Genomic DNA, 15,218 nt, shown 5'->3' with positions numbered 1-15,218 from the left:
TAATAATAATAATAATACTAATAATGATGATACTACTACTACTACTACTACTACTACTACTACTACTACTACTACTACTACTACTACTACTACTACTACTACTACTACTATTACTACTACTACTACTACTACTACTACTACTACTACTACTACTACTACTACTACTACTATAATAATAATAATAATAATAATAATAATAATAATAATAATAACAATAATAATAAGGATAATGAGGATAATAATAATAATGATAAAAAGAATAAAATAATAATAATAATAATAATAATAATAATAATAATAATAATAATAATAATAATAATAAAAACTTAATAATAATAGTAATAATAATAATAATGATAATAATAATAATAATAATAATAATAATAATAATGATAATAATAATAATAATAATAATGATAATAATAAGCGAGTGTCATACCACTAGACCACATAATATAATAATAATAATAATAATAATAATAATAATAATAATAATAATAATAATAATAATAATAATAATAATAATGAATCATTCATATTAACAACGCCACTACCACATTATCTCATTCTTCTGTAGTGTTTCATTCATCCTGTTTTGTTGATCAACTGGGAAACCCGAAACGTCCATTTTATCTGTTTTCGTATATTAAATTGAAGTTTTCATACAATTCCACATTGCTATTTATCTATTTCTTGGAGCTTCGAGCAGCAACATTTACATTACATCAAGCTCACGGAACCACATTATATTCTAGATAGAATGTTGACGTCAATCGATTCTTTGTTATTGTTTTTTTTTTTTGCCTTCCAATTAACTGTATTATCCAGACTATAAAAGTCCATGGTTACACCGAGTTTTTTTTGGTGTTGGTCCATTATACTTCCGGGCTATGTTGTGAGCTTCTTATCCCAGCGCACACTATCAGATCTATATACTCACCAGTGTCTTTGTTGTATATCCTGACAATGGAACAAGACTGAGTTATTCCGCTACCCGAAGCGACACAGGTCGTTGGTGGAGGTGGCTGAATCTCACAGCCTGGATTCTTAGAGCTTTGACACTTGGAGCACGAGATAGTGGCTGAAAATATGAACAAATTGATACAATGACAGAATTTATGAAGAAGCTGATATACAGAGAAGTGATAAGACATGGAACGAGTTGAGAAAGTGATCTCAGGATAGAGAAGGATGGAAACTGTTTGTCTGTGGCCAATACCCCAATCCAGGGTGACAAAGGCGATGATGATGATGATGATGATGATGATGATGATGATGATGATGATGATGATAATAATGATGATGATAATAATATTTATGTAGCTCATACCTATGGAATAACATTGCTCAAAGAATACCTTCCAATGTCAGATTCAACCATAACATAATACTCTTTTGAGGCTGTGGGTAACAATATATGAAACTTCGGTACAATAGGGCAGAAAGGTCGTGACATCTTCTACTTTTCGGGTTTCAAAATCCTTGGAAGTGTGTATGTAACCAGTCATTAGAACTAATAATGATTAGATTGCATATTGAATCATAAGGTGGCATAACTAATTTAGTAGCAGAATGTATGGGCAGATTCTAAGCATTACGAGACGTGCGGCTATGTGGTCTAGTGGTATGACACTCGCTTTTGGATCGGAAGGGCCTGGGTTCGAGCCTCGCTCGGCGCATAGTTGAGTCCTTGGCTCTTAACTCACATTCTCTCACCGTACTCAGGTGTATAATGAGTACCTGGCCATTAACAGCGTTGTTTCTGTCCGAAAAGAAAATTGTAATATCGCCTAACAGGCGTCATGTCCCGTCCTTCATGTTAGATGTTGCTGTTGGCCAGAGACACATTGTAAAGCGCTTTGAGCACATTTAGTGGATATTGCGCTATATAAAAGCTCAATTTTTTTTAAAGAGCGAAGATTGATGATCTTTATTGACCGCCAGCGTTTATTTAGACTGTGCAACAAGATGTCATTACTCTGAAAGATGTCATCACTCTGAAAGATGTCATCACTCTGAAAGATGTCATCACTCTGAAACCAGAAGATCATTTACACTAGGTATGCATTCACTCCAGAATAGTGGGTTTACATTTTCAAAGAGATTGGAACCAGCTTTTTAACACTTTACTTTTGTCTTCCATCATAACTCAAGTTAGCCATTTGCAATCAATTTCCATTTCTTACACTGTGCAAGGTATACGCTGTTAACATTTCGTTGCATTTAATTAAATGTACATTATACAGTATATCCCATTAGAAAAGAATATAATCATTCGTGCGAGTGTTGTGCGAGTGTGTGTTTGTGCGTGAGTTTGTACTTATATAGACACACAAAATCATACAAAGACAAACACATATCAATCTCTTTTTCCTTCAAATGATTAGGTTATTGCGACTTATTAGATTTATAGAGAATATTATCCATTAAACCAGAATTTTTCTAGCTGGTATGGAATAATTAAATTTCCACATCGCACATTACATAAACCAGGATATACAATGTCCCGAATGACCCTACGGCTATAAATAGCTTTTTTCAAATTCAAAAGTCGTAGCCAAAATACTTAAACTCACTTGGAGCTTTAATAGGATTCTCCAGACGTCCGTTTGATCCAATTATGCATGGTTATCCCCCGTAGCGTGCCAGGGGCGAGAACAAATGTATATGGTTTTATAATGAAGTCTAGTCATGCAATGCATTATTACTTCCCCTTTTAAGATTTTTACATTATTATTGTGTGGCTATCAAGATTCCATGCCCTGAAACCTCTATTTTCCTATCTGGAAAAAAAAAAACCCGCCAAATTATAATGACAAAACGCCGGTTTATTTTGACCAGAAAACTTTTAGTTCTATAAATTAAAAAAAAAATGATTTTAAAACAGAACTCGAGCTTTTATATAGCGCAATATCCACTTAATGTAAGATAAGACTCATCACGCCTGTGAGGAGGTATTACAGAGCAGACAGAGCAAACGTTGTTAATGGCCAGGTATTCATTTTACTCTAAAGTACGGTGAGAAAGTGTGAGTAAAGTATCTTTTCCAAGAACTCAGAGCGGGACTCGAACCTAGAACATTCCTATCCTAGGGCGAGTGTCTTGCCACAAGACCACATAGCCGCACAAGGGACGATCTTAATTTAACGAAAGAGTCACTTGCCATAAAGAGACTTATATACCAGGTCCTTCAAAGAATTCTCAGGTTTAAGACTATTTGGCATTTTGCATATCAGTTTAATTTATCCATTTGTGACTCACGGCTTCAAAACGTTATTATGTCCCGGTGAGTTTGGTAATAAAAATTGAATATACTGTCATTAGTACGAAACCTAGGTTGAATGTATGTGTTCTGTTGATGCCAGTGGATGTACTTTGTCAACACACTCAACCCTAATACCGACTATATCCGTAGAGTACCCGTGTTACTTTTACCCCATGCCTATTTATTACATTTTTCTGAGACAAATTATAGGCCTAGATTATAATTTATTGTTTTTTAGTTTTTACATAATGGTAGTTGAATAAAAGTATCTTTGTACATACTCATTTTTAGTACATTTTCCCTCAAATTTGAAAGGTAGTAAAAATTCTCTAGGATTGAGCGATTTAAAGTGGCAAAGTCACAAGTCATTTTTACACGAAACTCACTTGAAAGCAAGTGATACACCCCATACCAACATTATACCTTTATAAGATTGTGGGTCACATTTACAAGCTATTTTTAAAAAAATCTGTTTTGTCATTGAATGCCGAACAATCTTCTAATGATTTCCACAGCGAGTCCAAGAGATGCCGACGGCTTTGAAGTAAATCCCTCGAGGTTTTCACGAGAGATCAAATTATCGTCATCCATCTATTATTGTATGCAAGAGGCATCCACTCCACGGCTTATTATGCAAGTTATTAGGCGACAATATTGGACGACATAATAATAATAATAATAATAATAATAATAATAATAATAATAATAATAATAATAATAATAATAATAATAATAATAATAATAATAATATTATTATACCAAAATTGAAGACTTCATAATATTCATCATCTTACTAAACATAATCTTCGTGTTATAATAGCAAAATTCCTTTAGTTTCAGCCTTCGTTTTGATACTCACAACCGATAGTATTATTGCCATTTATTTGCAATTCATTCAGTGCGTTAACCCTCTCCTTACCAGCCATTTTCAATATTTTCACCAAAATTTTACACCCAACTAACACAAACTATATTTTTTATCACTCAGACATAATAGCAGTAAAATTCTTGTAATACATAATTTCTTTAGCAAAACATGCTCTACAACACCCTGTTCATTTTCTTTAAATTGTGTGATGTATACAAAAGAAATTTGAATAAGAAAAATGCTGGTTGTATCGTAACGACTATGACGAGTTTCCTACAGTTGATAAGGAGAGGGTTAAAGAGGAAAAGGTGTCTATTACACGTTTGAAAATAATAACCTGAGCATTTTGAAAGTTCAAATTATTCATAGCGATTCCAAGCTGTCGTCAACCATCGATGGTACTACCTGTTTAATTCTTGGAGGTTAGCAATCACTGCCATAATATATTCTGAAACTGAATAATGACTGTTCAAACTGTACCCAAAAAGTAGTTTTTCATTCCCATTATTAAGCCCTTGGAACCGAAGTTTATCCCTGTAGCGTGAAATTGGCAAAAGCAATTAACTGTTTGCTATCCTTTAGATAAAACCCTGGTCCTTCGAAAAGTACTTTCCGCCAGATCTAACAGAACCGACTACCAAATCACTGCTGGGTGAAATGAGGGAGTCGATCTCGGTCCCTTTGTGTGTCAAGGGAGTGCTCTACCAATGGAGGGAACCCGGAACGTTACAAACAAAATTTGAGCTTTTATAATATTGCTCAAAGCGCTTTACAAAAGGTCCCTAACCAACAGCAACACTTAACCTTTAGGACGGGACATGACGCCTGTTAGGCGATAATACATTTTTTCGGACAAAAACAACGCTGTTAACGACCAGGTACTCATTTTTCACCTGAGTACGGTGAGAGAATGTGAGTAAAGAGCCTTTTCCAAGGACTAAACTATGCGCCGAGTGAGGCTCGAACCCCGGACCTTCCGATCCGAACGCGAGTGTCATCCCACAAGACCACATAGCCGTACAAACAATATAAAAGAGCAAGAGTTCCCTACCCAACCTGATCAAAAACAAAGGGACGATAGTAATGTTTTGGTGACATTTTCATCCAATTATCTGTCAAAGATCAAGGGCATTCGGACACGTAGGTTTTCCTCTGTTCCCCCCCCCCCCCCCCCACTATCCCCCCCCCCCCCCCAGTTCTTGTGAGGCTTCTGATTCAGCCTATAGAGCCCTCTAACTACCCAATTGAAGGATATTGACGTTTGTTTTGTTTGTTTTGTTTTTTTTTCATATAATTTTAATTGCATTCTCGGTGCAGGCTTATGGTTGCTCGAACACCCCCTAACTACCCAAATGAAGGATAATGACGTTTGCTTTGTTTTGTATTTTCAAAATTTTAATTGCATTCTCAGCCCAGGCTTATGGTTACTCGAACACGAATTGATTCACCATGTTCTATAAGTGGTTAGGGGGTCTGTATAGCTCAGTTAGTGAAGCACACTTTAAAAAAAAAAAATTAAAACTTGAGCTTTTATATAGCGCAATATCCACTAAACGTGCTCAAGGCGCTTTACAATGGGTCCCTGGCCAACAGCAACACATAACATGTAGGACGAGACATGACGCCTGTCAGGCGATATTACAAATTTTTGGGACAGAGACAACGCTGTTAACGGCCAGGTCCTCATTTTACACCTGAGTACGGTGAGAGAATGTGAGTAAAGAGTCTTCTCCAAGGACTCAACTATGCGCCGAGCGAGGCTCGAACCCAGGACCTTCCGATCCGAAAGCGAGTGTCATACCACTAGACCACATAGCCGCACACTTCACACGCAAAGGGACCGAAATCAACCCTGGGTCCAATAGATCTTGCGGAAAGTAAATTATGTGAAAGATTAGCCTCCTATCAAAAGGGAAGCAAGCAATTTGATATGTTTCACGCTACAGAAACCGGGATAAACTCCAGCTCCATTGACCTACTGACTATGTGTGACTACTCTCTAAGTGGTTGGGAGTTGGGGTACAACATCAGCATTGAAAAAAACCCTAAGCAAAATAACTATAGAAATGGAAACCTTTTGACCAACAACTACAATGAATGGCGGTGTGACTTCCGTGGGATTATGGAGTCCAAGATCAACGATTCTGGGTCATATATGTGATCACACGTCTCAAAACGGTATTATGTCGAGATGGACCAGATGTTATAAAGTCAAATTATAGTTAAACGGGTCAAAAATATGAATTCCTGGTATTTAGGACTCTATAATGTGATATTAATTCTCCTCTATAAAACATATAAACTCAACTTAAGTCTGATTTTTTGGGCTACAAATTCAATTTTCAGCAACTTAATCATCCCGACTTAATACCGTTTTGAGAAGAAGGTTCACATTTTATTGGAGGCGGGAGGGCCACAACACAATATTATGTCCCTCGAAGTAAAACAAATAAAGAAGAGAAACCTATTTATTTTACAATGATAATGATGCGAGTATCTTATTGTCATTCTAATACTAATACTATTATTTGTGTCAGATTCGTCAAATAAAAAAGTTTTTACCGTCCATGGCAATGAATAATCAAATTACAGGTAGACCAGTCTATTGATATTAGGGGTTTAAGCCTATATATCCCATGATATAGCGCACTATCCACTAAAAGTGCTCCTTTTCCAAGGACTCAACTATGCGCCGAGCGAGACTCGAACCCAGGACCCTCCGATCTGAAAGCGAGTGTCATACCACAAGACAACATAGCCGCACATTCCACATAGTGAGTCCAATAGATATTAATAGGTGCAGAAAAAATACCCCTATTTCACATGAGAAATCACAACAAACCAAGCAATATTCATCCATACGCTGACATTTCCTTACATTTTGAGATGAAATAATGAGACAAAATACGAGCTTCCCAAAATTGTATTTTTAGAAAGTCCAAATGTTTGAGAAGAAAATCTCCTCGATCGATGTGGATGTCAAAGACAATAAATAATTCCACATTGCATTCTGTCTTTATTTCTCAATTTTGTTAAATCCTGAAGAAAATTGTAAACTTCGAAATGACAATGAAACACAAATTCAAGCTATAAATGTTATGTTAAAGATCTGAACAAGTGTGTATGACATGTACCGGACAAAGTAGAAAAAGAAAAATACGAGAAACAAAAAACATCCTTTAAAAAATCTGTTTAATTTGACTGGGGATCGATTACCGTTAATCAGAAGGTCTGAGGTTCGATCCCTTGTTGAGTTAGACTGATTTTTTGGAATGATTATTTTTCTTTCTTGCTTTGTCTGGCACCTTTCATACACACTTGTTCAGTTCTTTATCTTACACCGGTGCCTGCTCCCTGGTTTCATTAAATGTTATTTTGCGATGTGTGTGCGTGTGTATGTATATATATATGTGTGTTTGTGTGTGTGTGTGTGTGGGGTGGGGGTGTGAATGCGTGTGTATGTGTGTGCGTATGTGTGTGTGTGTGTGTGTGTCAGGGTCGATGAGTGGAAGATTCTCTTTCTCCTGATTAGTCATTTGAAATTATTGTATCCAAATTTTATTTTTTAGTGAGGACAATGAATGTTGACCTATTTCAATTCTTTAGGGATTTTACAAAAAAATTCCTTCTCCTAAAAAATCACAAAATATATTATATCAATGTTTGCCTTGAATTAAACCCAAATTCATTTCACCCTGTCGAAAGTTGTGTCGAAATCCGAATTCAAAATAACATGGACGATAATACAGGATCAAGAACGCTTGCTTGACTGGCGTTCTTATAACATGTCAACTCTCAAACTTATGATGTAAACGTTTTCTATCAAATAAATAAAGTTTGTGTTTGTTTTGCTGGTGTATGGCAGCATTCTCAATAGGCTTCAACGGTCGTCACGTCACTTCCCTCGTAATGACGCATAGTAACTTAGTCACTGGTTCTAAACTATCGGAACAATGGCGGACGTCCTTATGAAATACTTCTCCGACGAGCATAAAAGTGTATCCAGAGAAGAAAAACATTATAAATCTGATCATGTATTGACTTTTATACATTCTGAGCACATGATATGTGAAAAAGATCTAGCCAGCATGAAGAATAAAAAGTATCGATTTTCTTTGTTTAGAACCAAGCTGCTTGGTTGCTGAGCGGACGTGAAATCAGACTATTGAATCCTATTGGATTGAATAGTGAACACAAACTGACAACAGACACATATATAACCACGCCTCTCAGACAGTCGTCATAATGTAAACAATGGCAGTGATTGGTAAACATAGCAAACTGCACAGGCTTTACAATCGATGGTATGTTACTAATATAAAACCCACTATTTTTCCGCTTGATCAATAGAACCAACACAGAAAACTATGTGTCTAGATAGTTCGAAGATGACGTCACTCAGGTCTTTGTTATTGTTTTTTGCCATCCGCGTTTATGAGTAATGCTCACTGAACTGTATTAACCCGACTATAAACGTTAATGGATACACACAAGATAATATGAAGTGAGTAGAAAAGTGCCAGAAGACAATAGAGAATAATTTTTTTTTTTTCGCGGCGGTGGTGGGGTTTGAACCTGCGACCTTATTGGTACGACAACTCCGCCTGGCAGGTGAGAGCGTGGCTCTACCGTGTGAGCTATCCACGAACACAAAATATTCGTTTCAAACCCAAAGTCATTTCTAGATCCCTCTCTCACCCACTTCTTGAGATCGCCGATTCCTTCGCCACCATCGCGAAGTAATTTTGACCAGCAGTTAAGCTTAATAGCTTAATAAGGTCGCAGGTTCAAACCCCACCACCGCCGCGAAAAAAATTTTTTTTTTATTCTCTATTGTCTTCTGGCACTTTTCTACTCACTTCATATTATCTTGTTGTTACCAACATAAGTGCCTGCTCCACTCACTTTTCTGAATTAAAAATTCACCCCATACACCGGAGCATACTCAATGTCTCAATCGTTTCTATGTTATATGTTTGTGATGAGAATATTGGCTATTAAGCTTAACTGCTGGTCAAAATTACTTCGCGATGGTGGCGAAGGAATCGGCGATCTCAAGAAGTGGGTGAGAGAGGGATCTAGAAATGACTTTGGGTTTGAAACGAATATTTTGTGTTCGTGGATAGCTCACACGGTAGAGCCACGCTCTCACCTGCCAGGCGGAGTTGTCGTACCAATAAGGTCGCAGGTTCAAACCCCACCACCGCCGCGGAAAAAAAAAATAAATTTTTATTCTCTATTGTCTTCTGGCACTTTTCTACTCACTTCATATTATCTTGTTGTTACCAACATAAGTGCCTGCTCCACTCACTTTTCTGAATTAAAAATTCACCCATACACCGGAGCATACTCAATGTCTCAATCGTTTCTATGTTATATGTTTGTGATGAGAATATTGGCTATTAAGCTTAACTGCTGGTCAAAATTACTTCGCGATGGTGGCGAAGGAATCGGCGATCTCAAGAAGTGGGTGAGAGAGGGATCTAGAAATGACTTTGGGTTTGAAACGAATATTTTGTGTTCGTGGATAGCTCACACGGTAGAGCCACGCTCTCACCTGCCAGGCGGAGTTGTCGTACCAATAAGGTCGCAGGTTCAAACCCCACCACCGCCGCGAAAAAAAAAAAATTTTTATTCTCTATTGTCTTCTGGCACTTTTCTACTCACTTCATATTATCTTGTTGTTACCAACATAAGTGCCTGCTCCACTCACTTTTCTGAATTAAAAATTCACCCCATACACCGGAGCATACTCAATGTCTCAATCGTTTCTATGTTATATGTTTGTGATGAGAATATTGGCTATTAAGCTTAACTGCTGGTCAAAATTACTTCGCGATGGTGGCGAAGGAATCGGCGATCTCAAGATGTGGGTGAGAGGGGGATCTAGAAATGACTTTGGGTTTGAAACGAATATTTTGTGTTCGTGGATAGCTCACACGGTAGAGCCACGCTCTCACCTGCCAGGCGGAGTTGTCGTACCAATAAGGTCGCAGGTTCAAACCCCACCACCGCCGAGGAAAAAAAAATAAATTTTTATTCTCTATTGTCTTCTGGCACTTTTCTACTCACTTCATATTATCTTGTTGTTACCAACATAAGTGCCTGCTCCACTCACATTTCTGAATTAAAAATTCACCCCATACACCGGAGCATACTCAATGTCTCTATCGTTTCTATGTTATATGTTTGTGATGAGAATATTGGCTATTAAGCTTAACTGCTGGTCAAAATTACTTCGCGATGGTGGCGAACGAATCGGCGATCTCAAGAAGTGGGTGAGAGAGGGATCTAGAAATGACTTTGGGTTTGAAACGAATATTTTGTGTTCGTGGATAGCTCACACGGTAGAGCCACGCTCTCACCTGCCAGGCGGAGTTGTCGTACCAATAAGGTCGCAGGTTCAAACCCCACCACCGCCGCGAAAAAAATTTTTTTTTTATTCTCTATTGTCTTCTGGCACTTTTCTACTCACTTCATATTATCTTGTTGTTACCAACATAAGTGCCTGCTCCACTCACTTTTCTGAATTAAAAATTCACCCCATACACCGGAGCATACTCAATGTCTCAATCGTTTCTATGTTATATGTTTGTGATGAGAATATTGGCTATTAAGCTTAACTGCTGGTCAAAATTACTTCGCGATGGTGGCGAAGGAATCGGCGATCTCAAGAAGTGGGTGAGAGAGGGATCTAGAAATGACTTTGGGTTTGAAACGAATATTTTGTGTTCGTGGATAGCTCACACGGTAGAGCCACGCTCTCACCTGCCAGGCGGAGTTGTCGTACCAATAAGGTCGCAGGTTCAAACCCCACCACCGCCGCGGAAAAAAAAAAAATTTTTATTCTCTATTGTCTTCTGGCACTTTTCTACTCACTTCATATTATCTTGTTGTTACCAACATAAGTGCCTGCTCCACTCACTTTTCTGAATTAAAAATTCACCCCATACACCGGAGCATACTCAATGTCTCAATCGTTTCTATGTTATATGTTTGTGATGAGAATATTGGCTATTAAGCTTAACTGCTGGTCAAAATTACTTCGCGATGGTGGCGAAGGAATCGGCGATCTCAAGAAGTGGGTGAGAGAGGGATCTAGAAATGACTTTGGGTTTGAAACGAATATTTTGTGTTCGTGGATAGCTCACACGGTAGAGCCACGCTCTCACCTGCCAGGCGGAGTTGTCGTACCAATAAGGTCGCAGGTTCAAACCCCACCACCGCCGCGAAAAAAAAAATTTATTCTCTATTGTCTTCTGGCACTTTTCTACTCACTTCATATTATCTTGTTGTTACCAACATAAGTGCCTGCTCCACTCACTTTTCTCTTTTAATGGATACACACAGTTTTGTGTGTTGGTCCGTTATACTTCCGGATGGCAATGTTATGAGCTTCTAAGCCAAGCGCAAACTATCTATATAATAATATGATCTAAACAATCGTGTGAAAATTAGTCACCCATTTGGCGGTATAAAAACAATAACAATGATCAGAGAGAGAGAGAGAGAGAGAGAGAGAGAGAGAGAGAGAGAGAGAGAGAGAGAGAGAGAGGGGGGTCGATTTCATTCACGTTATTGGTTATAACCAACCAACCATGGTTGTCTGACCACGCTTGAACGTGTGTCACAAATTCCATGCTTTGATTGGTCAAAACTCTACTGGTTTATACGGGAACAAGACATAGGTTGAATATATGGCAGTGCCAAAAGATCATTATTTGAAGAAATAAAAAATAGTTTTCATCCATTTTTATAGGTTTGATTATGGATAAAAACCAAAAACTGACAGTCTTGCACAAAGTCCTTCAGAACCGTGAAGCCTGAGTTTATCCCGGTTTCTATAACGTGAAAAGGACAAAACAATTGCTTGCTATCCTTTGGATAGGACGCTTGTCTACCTCGTGGGCGGAGGGTCAGAAAAAAAAGAGCTCGACTAAACCCTGGATCACTCAATTCCCTCTGCGTGTGAAGCGAGTGATCTACCAAAAGAGCTACCGGAACTCCCTTGAACCAAAAGAATAGCAGAAGTAGCTTCTCACGTGGTCAAAAATCTTGTTGACAAAGTTAATACTTTGTCCACACTTTTCGACACTTTAGAAAGCTAATATGTTATAATGTTGGCGACAGGACGTTGAATCAATTTTCCATAAGAAACTGAAACTGAGAAAAAGAATTCCTTCCAAAGTTGGTTTAAAAAAAAATTATATAACATTGATATCATTTTGGAGTCGAACGTCACGAAAATGACCCCTTGACCTGGTTTCATATCAGTTTAGAGCTCAACATTGGGAAGGATAATCTATATTTATTGTTTTGTTTTGTTAATCGATGTTTGTGTTTAGCTTTGGTATAATATATAACACTCGCTCATAGTCAGACACGTCAGAAAACCAATTTTGTGCAAACAATTTGGCCCGGTTCTATTCAAGCTTCTGTCATGAGTTGTTATCTCTGACAAACAGGTTAGCCACATAGGCTAATAGAGTCTGTCATAAAATGGATTCAATCTATGAACATGCGCACTTCGATTAAATGCAAAATGGCTAGAGAGGTTTCATAATTCTGCAGTACTTTGAAAAAAAAAAAAAACAAAAAAAAAACAACAAATTCTTATTTATTTATTTATTTATCTATTTATTTATTTATTATTTATTTGTTTATTGTCAGATAACTCGTCCGTCAAATATAGATCGACTAAAATTTCCATGGAGTTTATTAAGTTCGCCAGATTTCTTCAGAGCCATATTGATCAATCTCAGATTTTGGGTCTATATTATTATGTTTCTGCATTCATGATGCGTAATCTTCCTCACTTTATCACCATGTGAGAGAAACCCAATTCCGCAGCCATAACAACCCCCCCCCCCCCCCCCCCCCCCCCCCCGTATAAAGGCATCACACTTTCTCCGTCGCCCTGCCGCATTCCATTTCTTACAACTTGAAGAAAACAATCAAGCAATCTGCAAATCTTATTTGATTCGCAATCAAAATGACGACTTAATTGAGCGGAGGCCGGTGTGCGGTGTGTGTGGGGGGGGGGGGGGGGGGGGGGGGGAGTTAGAGGAGGAGGGGATTACAAGAACTACTCATAAAAATGGCTGGCTAAAGACAAAGCGCTGAGTGACGTCATTTCATTTCCTTCCTTTCCATAACGCAATATCAAGGAAATTGTACTCAAAACACTTCACAGAGGTCCTCAAGCTAACAGCAACATTTCGACATGTAGACAGACATACAATTATAACATTTGATGTAAACATCACGGTTAGTGACGAGGGATTCGATTTTACACTTGAGTACACTGAGAGAACGTCTTTTCTCCACTTTACGAAGCCGACGGCGAACTCGAACCAGAGACCTAAAAATCCAAAAGCGCGTTACATATCACAAGGACACTATTATGTGGTCTAGTGTTATGACTCTTGCCTTGGGATCGGAAGGTCCTGGGTTCGAAACCCGCTCTGAGCGGTGCATAGTTGCGTCCATGGAAAAGACTCTTTACTCACATTCTCCCACCGTATAAAATGACTATACATGGCCGTTAACAGCGTTGTCTTTGTCCTCAAAAATTGCAATAATTATCACCTCACAAACGTCATGTCTCGTCCTACATGTTAAGTGCTGCTGTTGGCTAGGGAACACCCCCCCTACCCAGCGCTTTGAGCACGTTTAGTGGATATAGCACTATATAAAAGCTCAAGATTTTTACTGTTCCCAAGCTAACAGCAACATTTAGAAACGTAGCTAGACGTTATTACAATATTTGACGGAAACATCACGGTTAGTGGCCATGTATTCATTTTATACCTGAGTAGGGTGAGAGAACGCCCTTTCTCCAAAGACTCAGATTTTCGAAGTCCACATCGAGACTTGAATTAGAGAGCAACAAATCCAAAGGCGGGTGTCATATCACAAGACCATTAGTCATACTAGATTCAATGTAGACACTTTCCAATGTATTTCAGTCATAAAATTTAACCCCTCGAAGAGTCAATGGTACTTATTCTGAGTATAGATGCTGTGCGCTTGGATAAGAAACTCACAACATTGCCTTCCGGAAATATAACGGACTAACACTTTGTGTAACCTTGACCTTGAACGCTAATAGTCTGGTTAATACAGTTTAGCGAGAATTACATAAACATGGATGGCAAAAAAAAAAAAACAACAACCAAACAACAAAGACCTGAGTGACGTCAACTTCGTTCTATCTATAATGAGTTTGAGGTTAATAATTGACCTTTTCGCACACTGACAATGACAGACAAGTTACTATTATCTAGCTTCATCATAATATGCCTGAATTTTAAATCAGATTCTTGCCATCGGAACTATAAAACGATATTTATAGAAAGGAACAGGAATCTCTGCAGTAAACGATGCAACGAAGACAGGATTGATCAGAATTAATATGGTTACACATATAAATAGTTTGCGCTTGGCTAAGAAGCTCTCAAACAACATTGCCATCCGGAAGTATAACGGACCAACACACAGAACTATATGTATCCATGAACCTATATAGTCTGGATAATACAGTTAAGTGAGAATTTCTCATAAACGTGGATCGCAAAAAAAAAAAAAAAAAAAAAAAAAAAAAAAAAAAAAAAAAAAAAAAAAAAAAGACCGAGTGAAGTCGACTTCATTTTATTTATATATACGTCCCAACATAAACACCGTCAACAGGGTACAGCTTTGAAAATGTATCAAATGATCCAATCGAACTCTTACAACATCAACTATCAACCGATTGATAAACTATCTATGTGAAGAGGGTGAAATATTTTTTAAAAAAATTCAACGTTACGTTTGATCATGACAAAGATCTCAACAAGTGTATGTGTGTGTGAAACGCTGCTAGACAACGACAAGAAAAAAATACAAGAAAAAAACCTCTAAAACAGAAAAAAAAGAAAAAAATATATTCAAGAAGTCAATCCCACCCCATTACAGCAGATTTCAATACCCACTAACTATCGGTATACAAAGCAACAATCATAAAGTGTGTGGTATAATAGTGGTTTGCTTTTGCCTAGAATGATATAATTTTATTAAACCATAACCACCACCACCACCCCCACA

The 15,218-nt window shown here is 37.7% G+C and overlaps 1 protein-coding gene across 11 annotated transcripts in view; it reads right to left on the bottom strand.

The window, feature by feature from the left end:
• Window positions 1-15,218, bottom strand: part of LOC144976786 (omega-scoloptoxin(05)-Ssm1a-like) — a 132,090-nt gene that overhangs the window by 3,268 nt on the left and 113,604 nt on the right. For all 11 annotated transcript variants that reach the window (XM_078921225.1, XM_078921230.1, XM_078921223.1 and 8 more), the window contains one exon: window positions 941-1,081. In XM_078921225.1, coding sequence (XP_078777351.1) covers window positions 941-1,081 — 141 coding nt within the window. The remainder of the gene's footprint in view (window positions 1-940; window positions 1,082-15,218) is intronic.

The sequence above is a fragment of the Berghia stephanieae genome, chromosome 7, assembly GCF_034508935.2.
Source record: "Berghia stephanieae isolate SIO BIC M18660-M18661 chromosome 7, UCSD_Bste_1.3, whole genome shotgun sequence".
In the NCBI taxonomy this organism is placed as follows: Eukaryota; Metazoa; Mollusca; class Gastropoda; order Nudibranchia; family Aeolidiidae; genus Berghia; species Berghia stephanieae.
The sequence above is the reverse complement of the archived record's forward strand: the minus strand, read 5'-3'. Positions and strand labels throughout refer to the sequence as shown.